The 14,611-nt window shown below is 51.7% G+C and overlaps 1 protein-coding gene across 1 annotated transcript; it reads right to left on the reverse strand.

Moving 5' to 3' along the window:
- Window positions 1–5,510: 5,510 nt before the first annotated feature.
- Window positions 5,511–14,591, reverse strand: csnk2a2b (casein kinase 2, alpha prime polypeptide b). Its single transcript, XM_053885015.1, has 13 exons — window positions 14,435–14,591; window positions 13,338–14,173; window positions 12,701–12,812; window positions 11,911–12,012; window positions 11,471–11,521; window positions 10,735–10,794; window positions 10,559–10,642; window positions 9,047–9,157; window positions 8,867–8,968; window positions 6,567–6,667; window positions 6,354–6,502; window positions 6,181–6,264; window positions 5,511–6,095 (listed from the first exon to the last, which is right to left on the reverse strand). The coding sequence occupies exons 2-12, from the start codon at window positions 13,439–13,441 to the stop codon at window positions 6,188–6,190; spliced, it is 1,053 nt and encodes a 350-aa protein (XP_053740990.1). The 5' UTR covers window positions 13,442–14,173; window positions 14,435–14,591; the 3' UTR covers window positions 5,511–6,095; window positions 6,181–6,187.
- Between the last annotated feature and the right edge of the window lie 20 nt (window positions 14,592–14,611).

A 14,611-nucleotide genomic window follows, 5' to 3' on the forward strand; every position in this document is an offset into this window, starting at 1 on the left:
ATGTCCTCAGTTAAGGTTTTTAGGAAGAAAAATGTGATAGCGTTGGTACAGTAGGTTCAAGTAAAACAGAGGTCAGTGAAGGAAGGAGATGCGCTCAGTGCAGCTCCTGAGGAAGAGTCGGTTTCACCACACCAGGCACAAGCACAGCTTCATCTTTGAGCCAACCAGGCAGGACCCGCCCAGTGGACCCCCAAAACCCTGGGGTTTTCTGGACCACGGTGGATACCAGCATCCACTCATTTTGATTTCATCAGGACTTGGTTTATGAAGGTTTGAGTCATTCGAGTTTGGGGGCCATCTTTGTTATGCTGCAGGAGCAGTTTTGCAAAACAGCTGGGGGTTACCAGGCAAAGTAGCTCTCCTGATGTGAGATGCTGGCACATGTTGACACCCAGCTTCCTCCCGAGGCGTGAGACAGGAAGCAGGTCAGCTGGTGGCCGCGCGAGCTGCGGCCCGCTGCGCCATGATCAGTCCACAGCCAACTGTGCAGCGCTGCACGATCAAGTGTCAGCTCTGTAAATGAATCTGCTCCCCAGATTGAGTCTCACACGCTCTGTGTGTGTGTGTGTCTAAAGTTTCGGGGAGCGTGATCACGGCACCAGAACAAGACAGCGACTCCAACACTAATTAAAAGGGTGTGAACGGAAGACGCCGTCACCTCCTCATCTCTAATTGAAGAGTCGTCATTTCCACAATGCAGCTGTCATTCTGGCTAATATTGAGGCGACGGTGTCACTCCAAGTCCCCGAGTCACTGCCCAAAACAACATGACAAAACTCAGTCGTGAGAGGCGCTGAAGCTAAAATGTGCCGCGCTCAACTGAGCCAAACAATCCAACTCACGCACCCGACTGAAGGAAGCAAAACAGCTCTGAGCTGCTTCCAACAAAACTAGGTAGGATGAAGTAGAGCAGGGGCTCTGAACCTCTCTGATCTCAGGGCCCATTCAATAGAAGCGACAATTGATCTCCTTACACGTACACAAACCAAAACCTGGTGAAATGGCAAGAAACCATGGGATCATGGCAAAGATATTTGTCATGGAAAAGTCCAGCCAGCAGCAGAAGCAGGTGACGTGCATGGTTAATTTCATTTTCACTTGATGCCAACTGTTGAGAAAATTGGAAAAACTGAATAAACTTTTCAATAAAATACATATAATAAAACCTAAATATCATAAACCAAAAAGAATATATTTTATTTAAACTCCAAAGAAGTAGTAGAAGTGTAAATAAAAGAATCACCATAACATAATTCATTTCCAGAACGGCTTCACCAGGTGCTTTTATGAACGGATTTCACTGTTCCCCACAGTTGGTCACTATCGCAGCTCTGCAGCTGCTGCCACCATACGTGGCTCATGGATTAGAACTGAGCGTCTGTTAGCCCTGTTATCTCTGTTAGCCCTGTTAGCTCTGTTAGCCTTGTTTGCTCTGTTAGCCCTGTTATCTCTGTTAGCTCTGCTAGCCCTGTTAGCCCTGTTATCTCTGTTAGCCCTGTTAGCTCTGTTATCTCTGTTAGCCTTGTTTGCTCTGTTAGCCCTGTTAGCTCTGTTAGCTCAGTTAGCCCTGTTATCTCTGTTAGCTCTGCTAGCCCTGTTAGCCCTGTTATCTCTGTTAGCCCTGTTAGCTCTGTTATCTCTGTTAGCCTTGTTTGCTCTGTTAGCCCTGTTAGCTCTGTTAGCTCAGTTAGCCCTGTTATCTCTGTTAGCTCAGTTAGCCTTGTTAGCCCTGTTAGCTCTGTTAGCCCTGTTAGCTCTGTTAGCTCTGCTAGCCCTGTTAGCTCTGTTAGCTCAGTTAGCCCTGTTATCTCTGTTAGCCCTGTTAGCCCTGTTAGCTCTGTTAGCTCAGTTAGCCCTGTTATCTCTGTTAGCTCAGTTAGCCCTGTTAGCCCTGTTATCTCTGTTAGCCCTGTTAGCTCTGTTAGCTCTGCTAGCCCTGTTATCTGTTAGCCCCGTCGGTCCGACCAGGATGACTCCATGGTTCTGTGGTTCTGTGCAGCCTTGTGCCCGTTCAGAAGGGGGCGTCTCTGCCTGGTCTGGCACCAGCTGTGGGGCGGAGCCCGTCCAGACCTGACCCTCTGCCTCCTCTCCCCACAGTGTGCATCCGTCTACGGTCGCAACAGCGTCCACAACCTGCAGCTGTTTGGCAGCACCAGCCGCGGAGGGGACTACATGTCCCTGTTCGCCTACCGGGGTCCTCACTACGCCCCCCGCCCCCGCCTGCCCTACCACCCTCAGAAGATGACGCTGCGGCAGATCTGCCGGATGCTGCGGCTCATGAAGCAGGTCCAGAAGAGGGAAGCTGCCGCCGCTGCCGCCGCCGTCACCAGGTGAGGCCCAACACCCCGGGGACCAAACCGGAGCACATCAAAAATGATCTTCATAAAGAATAAAAACGGCAGAATCAAACTGCACCAAAAGAGGGGCAGAAGAAGGTGAAGAACAGACTCTGCTAAATATGACTTTAGAGAACAAGTACATCAAGGAAAAGCACCTTTAACTTTAACTCACTGAACCTTGAAGTTACTGCAGCAAACCAACTCAAACCTGCACAAGAATGAGACCAAGCTGTGGGAGGAGTCAAGCCGGGCTGATGTCAACAAAACTAGACCAATCATAAAACAGGAAATTAGCCAAGGGTCGCGATTCAAACGTGAAAGATCCTGAATCCTAAATATCCAAATTCCCACGACTGAAATGTAAAAAGCGGAAGTGACTAGTGCAGCGTCACCCGAACACGGACGTAAACAAAGATGGCCGACCTCCAGCTCCACCTCTCTCCAGCCTGTTTCTGAGCCTGTGGAACAGATCAGCAGCTACTGTTTGACTGAGCTGCTCACACACACCTTTAGCTCTCAGACTCCGCCCCCATCCAGACCTCCGTCAGGCTCCGCCCTCGTGAGGAGCTCCGGAACAAAACAGCCCAGAAACTACTCACCGAACATCAGCATCATGAAGATGGACTTATTTTAGCATCAGCTTTCATCTAGTGTCTACATTTATTTATTTACAAAAACACCACAAACCTGTGCCAAACAGCAGTCTGGAACTGGATCAAACTACACAGTAAACACAGTGCCACAGTGAGATTTCCTCCTGAACCACACAGGAACCCACAGGGTGACCATCCAGGTATAAAACTGCGTGCCGTCACGTGCTTCACAGGACTTTGGGTCGGTACTGGTCGGCTTTGATCACATTTCTAGAACAAGTTGAGGCCGGAGGAGTCTCCGTCAATAATTCAGAGTCAGTGTGAGAACCAGCGCTCCATCACTCTCAAGTCCGTGTTTCGGGTTTCTCACAGGAAACAGGGCTGCGCCGTGCAGACGCCGGCCTCGCCGGGCCTGGCGCCGGAGAGGAGGTGCGTCCCGAGCTGCCTGCGGCGCAAGCGCAGCCTGAAGAGGGCCCGCTGACCCCGGCGACCCCAGTGACCCCGCAGCTTCACCGACCAGAGACTGACACAGCGGCGGCGGAGCGCCTGAGCCTGTGACCTCTCTCTGAGGTGTTTGTGTGGTGTGAGAGTGATGCCTTTATCCTGAAGCAGCCGCTCGCTTCCTCACAGTGCGAGAATCTTTCGCATCAATTCGCTTCAGAATCAAGTCCAAAAAGTCAAGTCCCGCTGGTCCACTTCTTCTCACCTGAGCCGAAGGATGGGAGGAGCTTCCTCTGCTGACCTCAGCCTGCTGTTTGTCGTGCTGCACTCGTCCAATAAATGTAAATACCAGACGGTGTGGCTGTGTTTCATTGCGACAGTTTGACCTGGAGGTCAGAGCACGCACGTGTTTCACCCTGAACGTCCCATGGATGATGAGCTGCTCAGAGAAAAGAGCCGGAACACAGAAATAGTCATGTAAATAATAGGTCAAATGTACCGTCAGAGGTATGAAGCAACATTTATGGAACCATGTAGCAAAGAAAATCATTGGTCAGTATCTGACGTATATTTCTCAAGCCGTGATGGATTTATTTTAAATAACAGTTTCGACTTTAACACTGTATCTCGCATGTTTTTATTCTAGTTTGGCCAACAGTCTTTGCCTCCACTTCAGAACAACAGTGACTCTTTGTCTCTTCTCATTTTGCAGCGCATTTATTTGGTTCTGCATTTGGTTTTCAGCCAACTCTTGAACCACGGAGCAAACTGTGTCGGTCGAGCAGTGTCAGTAGAGTTTGGAAGTGAGACGTCACGTTAGCTCTGTGGGTCCGACCAGGATCACTCCATGGTTCTGTGGTGAAGGTGTGTGTGTGTGTCACATTAGAGGAGCATCAGGTTGAACAACAGCTGGAAGTCGCGCGTCTGAGCGGCCTCTTATTCTTGAGTCAAATCATGTAGCTTTAGTTTGAAAATTATGCAACGCTATTTTAAAATTTGACAATTCTTGAAAATTTGAATGATAATCCGCTGATAATCCTAACAATAAACATAATAATCCTAATAATAAAGTGTAGGAATTGACACTGACCTGTGGCCAACATGAGCACAGCGGCCCCCGCGGAGTCATGGAGCTGTGTGTTTGGGATGAGCGGGGCTGCCATTTCTTCTGCGCATCCATCAGATATAACATGTGTTTCATCTCATAGCTTGTTATTGCCTTCAGCACTAATCTGAACTCATCTCTGCCTGCTGAAGAGTCACGAGTGCAAACGTCGAAGTGAATTTTTCCTGTATTCACGTCAACGTTTCCATGGTGGTTTGGATGTGTATATATATATATGGTTGAGGAAGAAAGTCAGAAATGAGAAATAAGGAAATATTGTGGGACTAAAAAGATAACAGGCTGAAGAGCACGTAGCATATTAAGCAGAGATAATAGCTAAAGCATGTTGGAACTGGAAGTGAGACAACAACAGAGTCCCAGCCGTGCAGACCTTATTGCTGGTGATCAGAGAGGAAACTGAGTGACAGACACTTGGACTCATCCTGCTGAGTAGATGTGGAAACTTCAGCTCACCTGCACTGGAGCTCACAGAAAACCAAGACCTGTGTGTGTGTGTGTGTTTCCGGAGAGAGGGAGGGGGGCAAGAACATCATGTCATCTTCAAAGCTGAGCCTGCTGCTGAATGTTTCATGGTCGGATCGGTGCAAAGGTAAACAAAGAATTGCGGAGCATTCGGTCCTGTGTGTGTGTGTGTGTGAGACTCAGAACGTGACCGAGGAGTCGGGTTTTAGAACAGGAAGCTGGGGCAGCAAGGTGAAATCTATCCTTGGAACCTCCATCCTCGCACTCTCATGCCTGTCTCTCTGTCCTTGTGTGGACCACCCCTGGTTGCCACCCTTTCCCCAGCCTCTCACCCTGAACACATGACTCACCTGAACCAGACTGAGACCCAGTTCTGTTGAAGTTTGAACCCTCAAATTCAGACTTGTGGGGACCGGCAAAAGGTCCGGACACACACACACACATTAGTTGTTCTATCTTAGTGAGGACCGTCATCGACATACATTGCCATCCCCCTTTCCCCAGCCTCTCCCCCTGAACCTAACCATTTAAAACACATGGCTAAACTGAACCTTGACTCCAACTAAAACCCAGTGATCGTGACCCAGCTGTTTAGTAGTTTTAACCTTCAAACTGAGGCTTGACAAAGTGAGGACCTCACTGTGTTGGTAAAAAACTCACCCAGGTCCTCACAAAGACAGAGGTTCAGGAACACACACACGCGCCTCAGACACAGCGAAGAGACGAGCAGCTCATCTAAATAAAAATCATTTATTTGTCATTAATATTATAATGGTCATCTTCATTCTACCTAGAGTCCACCATGCCGCGCTCTCGACTGGAGTAGTGCTAAGACGTCTGTCTGGGAGGGAGGGGTGGGGCGGGGCTTGTACAGGCTCCTGGTCATTCTCCATGCTGATGCATACAAAGAGGTCATGTCAATGAAGGGGGCGGGGTCAGGACTACTGTCTTCAGGAGGGACGGCTGAGGTCATCTGAGGTCAGACTGAGGACCCGCGAGCCAATCACAGACCGATACAGAGGAGTGTGTGAGTGTAACTGGTCACTTTGTTCCATTGTCACTGTACACTTGTCAGAGTTACTGTCACAACCGGGTACAAAGTTGAGGTAACAAACGTCCTTCAGGCCGACGCCTCTGTGGAGAGACAGTTGGAGTGAGACGCCAGTTTCCACCCCTGGTGTCCAGAGTGTGTGTGTGTGTGTGTGTGTGTGTGTGTCACCTGAGTTTCACCGCGCCGTCGTGTTTCCACTGGACACCAGGTTGTTGTCAGAGTTGAGCTGCGACTGCTCCTTCACCACCGGGTCTGAAGCAGAACCAGAGGCCGTGAGGCGTCAGAGGCCCAGAGCGCGTGTGCGTGTTAGTGATGTGTGTGTGATGTGCGTGGTGGCTCACAGAAGTACGGGTGCTCCATGGCCTCAGTGGCCGTCAGCCTCTGCTGGTGGTCGTAGCGCAGCAGCTTGTCCAGCAGGTCCAGAGCCTCGGGACTGACCAGGTGCTGGTTCTCCGTCTGCACGAACTGTTCCCAGCGCTTCCTGCTCTGCCTGAGACACAGCAGGGATCAGAGGCGGCTGGCAAGATGGCGGCGGCAGCTTCTGCTGGACTTACTGGCCCAGCAGGTCTTTGAAGCGCGGGTCCAGCTCGATGTGGTATTTCCTCAGGTACCCGAACAGCTCGTCTGTGCCCAGGACTTTGGCGATTCGTACCAGCTGGAGGAGGAAGAGGAAGTGAGAAGGTGGAACACAGACACAGAGTCTGGAGCTGTGGACGCAGCAGAACTGTTCGACCGGTCCAACACCGAAGGAGCCACGACGGGAGTGAGCAACCTAAGGCTGCGTCCCACTCCTCAACGTAACACGAGCACTTGGTTCTGAGCGCCCTCCACTGTGAAGCTGCCTCCACTGTGAAGCTGCCTCCACTGTGAAGCTGCCTCCACTGTGAAGCTCCCTCCACTGTGAAGCTCCCTCCACTGTGAAGCTCCCTCCTCTATAAAGCTCCTCCACTGTGAAGCTGCCTCCACTGTGAAGCTCCCTCCACTGTGAAGCTCCCTCCACTATGAAGCTCCCTCCACTGTGAAGCTCCCTCCACTGTGAAGCTCCCTCCACTATGAAGCTCCCTCCACTGTGAAGCTCCCTCCACTGTGAAGCTGCCTCCACTGTGAAGCTGCCTCCACTATGAAGCTCCCTCCACTGTGAAGCTCCCTCCACTGTGAAGCTGCCTCCACTGTGAAGCTCCCTCCACTGTGAAGCTGCCTCCACTGTGAAGCTCCCTCCACTGTGAAGCTGCCTCCACTGTGAAGCTGCCTCCACTGTGAAGCTCCCTCCACTGTGAAGCTCCCTCCACTATGAAGCTCTCTCCACTATGAAGCTCCTCCACTATGAAGCTCCCTCCACTGTGAAGCTCCTCCTCTATGAAGCTCCTCCACTGTGAAGCTCCCTCCACTATGAAGCTCCCTCCACTGTGAAGCTCCCTCCACTGTGAAGCTCCCTCCACTGTGAAGCTCCCTCCACTGTGAAGCTGCCTCCACTGTGAAGCTCCCTCCACTATGAAGCTCCCTCCACTGTGAAGCTCCCTCCACTGTGAAGCTCCCTCCACTGTGAAGCTCCCTCCACTGTGAAGCTCCCTCCACTGTGAAGCTCCCTCCACTGTGAAGCTGCCTCCACTGTGAAGCTGCCTCCACTGTGAAGATGACACTTGATGATGTCATGCGTAACGACAGCGTGTCATTGGCTGCCGTGCTGTGTTTTGTTTCCAGCATATCCAGTGTTGGAGACAACGTTTCTGCAACCTCTTGCATCAGTGCTGATCATCTCACTTGTTGCCTATGTTGTGGTGACAGGCGTGTCAGAGGTATGAGGATGCTAATGTTAGCCTGGATGCTAGCCCACTGTTTGTTCAGGAGAAATCCAAACCTACTGTTGAACATCCACGTTGTATTGTTCATGTTGTGGGACACGGTGGAGCATTTGGCTCGCTGACGTGTGACACCAGAGAAAGTCAACACAGGGAAGAGTGGTCCTGGCTACTAACAGGTCCCTCTTGTCCTGTCCAACATTGTTTGAAATCAAGTCCTGTGGTCTCCTGGACATCTCTCCACACTTCATATTCCCACTTGGTTTCAAGTCAGCTCCGGAGCTCCCTGGGTTTGATCGGATCATTTCAAGTGGTGAACGGCGAGTGGGACACGCTACACTGACACGTGAGGCGCAGAGCCCAGTGTTAGGGGGAGAAATGGGACGCAGCCTCAAAACATCACGTCGTGGTTGGGCTTGGTGTCGTCTGCCAGTTGGTCGCCACAGAAGCTACATGCTAGCATGTTAGCCGTCTGTGCTAACAGCGCCTGCACACTGCGGCCTCTACAGGCTCCTCCCTCCTCCCGTCTCTCAAGTCACGGTAAAAAAGCAGCTCAGCGCGCTGGGGGCGGGGCTAATAGGAGTCAGTGTGGCGGACCGGCTGGCTGAGTTGCGATGTTAGCAACTGCTACGATCGGCTTCTCTTCCGTTTCACTGCCTCAGGTCAATGCATTTTCCCTCTCTGCACACGTCACTTTAAATCTGGCCTCTGATTGGTCACAGCGCTCGTCTTGAATCAGTGGCTTCATCTCAAGTCCGAGTCGCGTCATCTCACTGCACGATCTGATCTGAATGACGTCAGTGACTGTCACTCATGTGCATTTTGCATGACTCAGCGATACACCAGACTCAACAGCAGTAACCTGTCAAGTGACACCGAGTCTCAGCTACAGACCCCAGGACCGAGCGGTGAGTCCAGTCTTCCCTCATGTCCTGCACATGCGACCAGCGTGCCTCTGAGCACACTGGTCCAGAGAGGACCTCCGGGCTGCCCCAGCACAGCCCGCGATTCAAACCCCAGGGGGGACCTGGCTCTGGATCTGCAGGAGGTCTGACCTGGTCGTAGTTGTCCTGGCCGTGGAAGAAGGGCTCCTTCTGGAAGATCATGCTGGCCAGCATGCAGCCCAGACTCCACATGTCCAGACTGTAGTCGTACATCTGTGGAGCACAGCTTTAGCTGGGTCACCTCCAGGACCCGCGCCTCCCCCCTCCCTCCCTCCCTCCTCTGCTTCTCACCTGATAGTCTACCAGGAGTTCCGGGCCCTTGAAGTACCGCGACGCCACCCTGACGTTGTACTCCTGGGAGGGATGGTAGAACTCCGCCAGACCCCAGTCGATGAGGCGCAGCTGCAGGAACCACAAACACACTCAGAAGCCGCGGCGTGAGACCCAGATCTAACAGCAGCGGGCTGCACCACGACCGGGAGTCAGCGGCTGTGTTTGCGAGAGTGTGGCGCCCCCCTCTGGAGCCTATCAGAACGACATCATTCACGAAGTCACGTGTTTCTCCTGTTTGAACGGCCTGAAGCCCGGGCGCGTAGTTAGAGGAGGAAACTAGTCTATTTAATAATCACCATAACCATTACAGAGGAAACTAAACGGAAAAGCTTATAGATCACCAGCGGGTATCAAAAACAAAACACCCTGAATTGCCATCAAAACAATCTAAAACGTTTTTAGATTGTTTTGATGGCAATTTTTTAGTAAAAACATATGGATACTTCAACAAAATCAACGAAATACTTAACATACCTAAATTTACATCCAAATAACATGTAACGAATATCGTTTCTAACAAGAGTAAAATTAATAAATAACCTTGATCCCATTTATTGAAAACCAGACATTTCAATATGATGCTCAGAACAGGAAGTTAAATCAAAAGCATGAGGTAAAATACAATATTATAAAGAGCAGAGATGCACCAAATAGAAAATCTGAGGCCAACAATGAATACATTTTCAAAAAAATCAAATTCTTAGCCGATGAATACCAACTATCCAATGTGATTCCGATTTTTAGCATAAATAGTCAAGAACATATTTACACTCACGTCTGCCTAAGAAAGTCAATGTTTAGATGATTGACATTTTTCATGTTCCTGACTTTGCTTTTCAGCTAATAATAATGAAAAAACATTACTCAGCTTCCCATCATATCACAGGCTGCTAATGTAAACAGATAGTTTGGTTGAACACTCATTGCAAACTGCAGTACTATTCTCGCTCTCCAACACTTGAAAAGAACTGAAAACCTCAACACTGCATGCAACTTCGGATCGCACTCGGCGCTGCAGCGTCACCACGACGACGACGACGGTCGGAACCGGCCGTGGTAAATACTTGACAGCATGGTCAACAAAGAAAGGATCAAATGAACGCCACGATTGGTGCTTTTCTTCCCTCTGTTTGGCCAGCGGCTGTTCGGCACAGACGAAGGTCGAGGTGAGCCTCGATGTCTGGGTCACAGTCAGGTGAAGACTGAGTCATGTGACCCACTCATCCCATCTCATTGGTCAGATTCTCAAGGCTGACTTCTGCAGATCAGAACCTGTGCGGTTCAGCATCAGCCAGAGAGAGAGAGAGAGAGAGAGAGAGCTCCGACAGATGAGAGGCTCCCACGCATTCACACACCAAACTCCACGGCTGGTATTTTTAGCGCGGTCCTCCCACGCGGTTCACACATGCTCGGAGGAAGCCGTCGCTCCCACAGACGCTCGAGCGAGCGCCACAAGACGAGTTCACCAACCTTTCTCAACTGGTGGTCGATCATCACGTTGTGAGGCTTGACGTCACGGTGCATGATGCCCATGCTGTGACAGTAGTCCAGGGCCTGACACACACACAACACACACACACAGGAGCCATGAGTCTGGGGAAGAGAGAGCCCACACCACGCAGCAGCGCCGGGGGCGCCAGCCTCACCTTCAGCAGCTCGTACATGTAGAAGCGGATGTCGTAGTCGGTCAACTTCTGGTACAGTTCCTGCAGAGACCAGACGGCGGTGAGGAGAGAGGCGGGTCCCACCACGCTCGCTCGGCTTCATCATCTCGAAAATCTCATTTCACAGATTTTACTCCCCAGCCTTTTATTCTGTCCACAGTTTTCTGAAACAGTATCTCCCCGAGGATCAGCCTGTGGCTCATCGATGATCCTCTTTTCCTGGTCCTTAAGTCTGATTCTCCTGCCGCTGCCTTCTTTTTTCTTTCTCTCATCACAGGTCCATGTTTCGCTCCCCTGCTCTGCCGCACTGTTTCTGCAGACATTTTTTGTTTCTTCCACCCGACGTTTTCCCTCCCGCCTCCCATCATTTATTTTTGGGTCATTTCTGTATTCATTCTTGATAGCTTTCCCCTCCATTATTCCAACTTCTGCACCTACTCTTTTCCAAAGGCTGACCTGAGGTTTTCAACCATCGACCACTAGGTTTCTGCCATGAAGCTCGAGCACCGTGTGACGATAAAAATGTGTTCTATTTTTTCAATTATTTTGTTCATTTATTCATGTGTTTTTTAATTGTACATTTTATTTATCTGACGTAGTCGGTTGCCTGTTTTTTTTACATTGATGTCTATATTTCAGTGTGTTCAGCTTAGGAATCTGGGGGTCATGTTTCACAAAATCAAATCAAACAAACACGTGAACGCGCGGCCATCTTTACCTTGAAGTCTGTGTTGTTGATGCACTCGAAGACCAGCGCCGGGGTTCTGGACTGCCCCGCCACCAGGGAGCGACAGAGAGACAGCGCGAGTGTTAGGAATCATCAGCCGCACAGACAGGAGAATCAATGAAACCCCTCAGGTTGATTATCCAAATCATTATGACCAGCCCGCGTCGCCTCCTCTCCCCCACAAATCTCAGTAGTTTGGACCCTCAGCTCTGATTATTCAGACCTTTCTGTCGATGGTTTGAAACCAGTTTCACATGTTGTAACAAAGCTTTTCAGAAGGGATGGACTGGTCTCCATTGGTTCTGACTCAGCTCTGGATCAGACTGGAGCACTTGCTGAAGGTTCCAGGAGAGGTTTTGAACCTGCAACCTCCCACTTAAGACTGGCAGGTGGTCATAATGTTCGGACTCATCAGTACTTCCCGGACCTACCACCGGATCCTTGACCGTGTCCACCAGGCGGATGATGTTGGTTCCGCCTCGCAGGTTCTCCAGAATCTTGATCTCACGTTTGATCTTCTTCTTCTTGACCGGCTGTCGGGGAAGAGAGAGAGAGAGAGAGATCACAAGACAGGGTCTCATCAGGAATTCCACACGTGCTCCCGTCCCGATCTGCTGATGCTGCTGTGCGGGCCTCGACTCGCTCTGCCTGCTTCAGCAGCCGCGCGTCAATCACCCGACAGCCACTATTCCGCAGCGCCGCCAGCCGCCGGTTATTGTAGCGAGGAAAACCACGGCGAGCGCTACAGACGCGGCTCCACCACAGCTCCTCAGAGCACCTCTGGATCAGCTCAGCGCCACTGAAGAGTCGAGAGTCTGACCAGTGATGTCAGTGGCAGCAGCGGGGCTTCATCCTGCTGACGCCTTCCTTCACCTCACTATCCCTCAGCCTCACACGGCTACAGCCTCTTGGCTCACATGAGATCCAGACGTCACTGGTCACCAGGCAAAGTGCCCAGAAACCATCTCGTTGCACCTAAACGCATCACAAAATGCACTTTGTGTGCGACATGAGACACAACACACAGCGATGAAAAAACTTTCTAGGCCACTGAGTGATCACGTGAGTGGCCCAAATGTTTTCTTCTGAGACGCCCATCGCTCGGGTCACACCGGCCGGGACAATCTAACCTGGACAGCAAGCTCTCCCTATCACACCTGCAGGTCACATGACGCCGCACGCAGTCACGCCGAGCTGATGGAGGAACATGGAGCAGCTCACCTTCAGGATCTTCACCACCACCTTCTCATTGTTGGTGATGTTGATGGCCTCGAACACCTCGCTGTACTTCCCTCGGCCCAGCTTCCGGACCAGTTGGTAGTCCTCCTGGTTGCTATGGAGACAGATCGAGACAGAGTGTGTGGGACTGACAGAAGGAGACCGGTCATCAAGTAAGTCGGGACGGTTTGGCTCCGGACTGGACCCGACACACACAGGTGACGCTCTGCCTGCTGCGTGACTGGCCCAGACTCAAACCTGAACCTTCACAGTCCTCAACATAAGCCCACATGTTGAGGACTCCCCCATAGTCCCATTCAGCCAAACTGGAATCCCACATGCACCGATGTTTGGCTTCGAAACTGGACGGGAAAGATCTGGGTCATGCCAACTCCTCTTTCTCCTCCGTCTCAGGGAGACCACTGGGGTGTGAAGCTCCACAACTGAGATGACTACAGCCTTTCGAGTGCCGAAAATCCCGATCTAACCTGTGGAGTCGCCCAAACTCCAGCCTCCACAGGAGGAAGTAGAAGTGACCTTTACCCTGACACTGGAGACAAAGAAGCTCTCGTCTGAGTCCCAGACGGATGAACAACCACATCACCAGAGTCAGGAAGACCGGAACAGAACAAGGACCTACTTCCAGTTGGGCACGTGGGCCTCGTAGTCCCAGTACTCCCGGCTCTTCAGGGTGTTGACGTCTGCGTACACACGGGACTTGCTGCCGGCCACCGGACCCGGCATGGCGAGACCCGAGGCTCGGAAGCGGAGCGGGACTCGCCGAGGTGGACCGAGGTTCCGGAGCGAGCTGGCGAGGGAAGCAGCAGGACGTGTGGGAGTGAGAAGTGGACCAGAAGCCGGCGACGCTTCCTCCTGCACCCACACTTGGAGACGAGGAGAGGGGGTGTCGAGAGGCAGCAGCGTCCGGGTCAGGGTCCAGGCGGGGCAGGCATCGGGGTGTTGAGGTAGGGAGGACCCGCGGAAGGCCACACGGGGGGCGGCAGATCAGAACTCCAGGAAGGGGGGCTTTAATCCCTCGGTGGTTCCGAGCCGAGCTACCAATCCATCAACCGCAGCGGGGCTCCGGCTGTTGTTAGCTAACGTTAGCCGGCGATGCTACCGGAGAGCGGGGATGTCGCACTGACTGGGAGCCCTCGGCGCCCGCACCTCCAGCGGCGGTGCCCGCGTCATGAGCGGCCGGTGCGGGGAGGGGAGCGGGACAGCGGCGCGGCGGCGGACCGGTACCTGACGCCGAGTTCGGGGGGGCGCTTTCTTCCGCAGCCACGGACCTCCCCGGTCGAGAGGGCAGGGAAGGGGAGCGGATCGGACTGAAGAGGCGCACGAGTCTCCCGGATGTGAAAGAAGCCGAGTGCCGGGGTGAAGCGGTGGCGAGACAGCGCCATCTGCCGACCAGGACCTGAGAAGCACCCGCACGTCTGAGCGCCTCTGCAAGAACCTTCGCCTTTACTCGATGTTCTGGACAACAACAACAACAACAAAAAAACGGTCGCGTAGAATGTAAGCAGCTGGAATGTCTGTATTTATAGTTTATACTAAGGAATATAAAAAAGTAAGTCACGTTTGGAGAGAAATAAATGAGCAAAGTAAGAGTTAAAATTCTTAGGAACATTTGCAAAACTAATTTTAAAAGATCAATTTCTGAGATGTTCCTAGGAATAAAAACCACAATATCAAAGTTGTGTCTCTGGAACTCATCAACCTAGCTGACACACTTACCCTTTTCAAGGGTAACCCATCTGCTGCTTTTCTTCTCTTGACTGCCACTTCGGTTTCAACGTGTTCTGCTGTTCTCACGTGTGTTTTGTACGGTGAAAGGCGCCTATATTGCTATGATTAAAAGCAAGCGTCTTGAATCCTGAGCCATTGGTTTGTGGGTGAGACATGTAGACGCCT

This window comes from Synchiropus splendidus, chromosome 14, assembly GCF_027744825.2.
Source record: "Synchiropus splendidus isolate RoL2022-P1 chromosome 14, RoL_Sspl_1.0, whole genome shotgun sequence".
Lineage (NCBI taxonomy): Eukaryota > Metazoa > Chordata > Actinopteri > Syngnathiformes > Callionymidae > Synchiropus > Synchiropus splendidus.

Excerpts from the sequence above, each read along its gene's own strand:
- csnk2a2b (XM_053885015.1), bottom strand. The coding sequence starts at position 13,441 with ATGCCGGGTCCGGTGGCCGGCAGCAAGTCCCGTGTGTACGCAGACGTC. Across the intron at positions 12,813-13,337 it reads GCCCACGTGCCCAACTGGAA|CAACCAGGAGGACTACCAAC; the intron begins GTAGGTCCTTGT and ends CTGTCTCCATAG. Across the intron at positions 11,522-11,910 it reads ACACGGTCAAGGATCCGGTG|TCCAGAACCCCGGCGCTGGT; the intron begins GTAGGTCCGGGA and ends GTGGCGGGGCAG.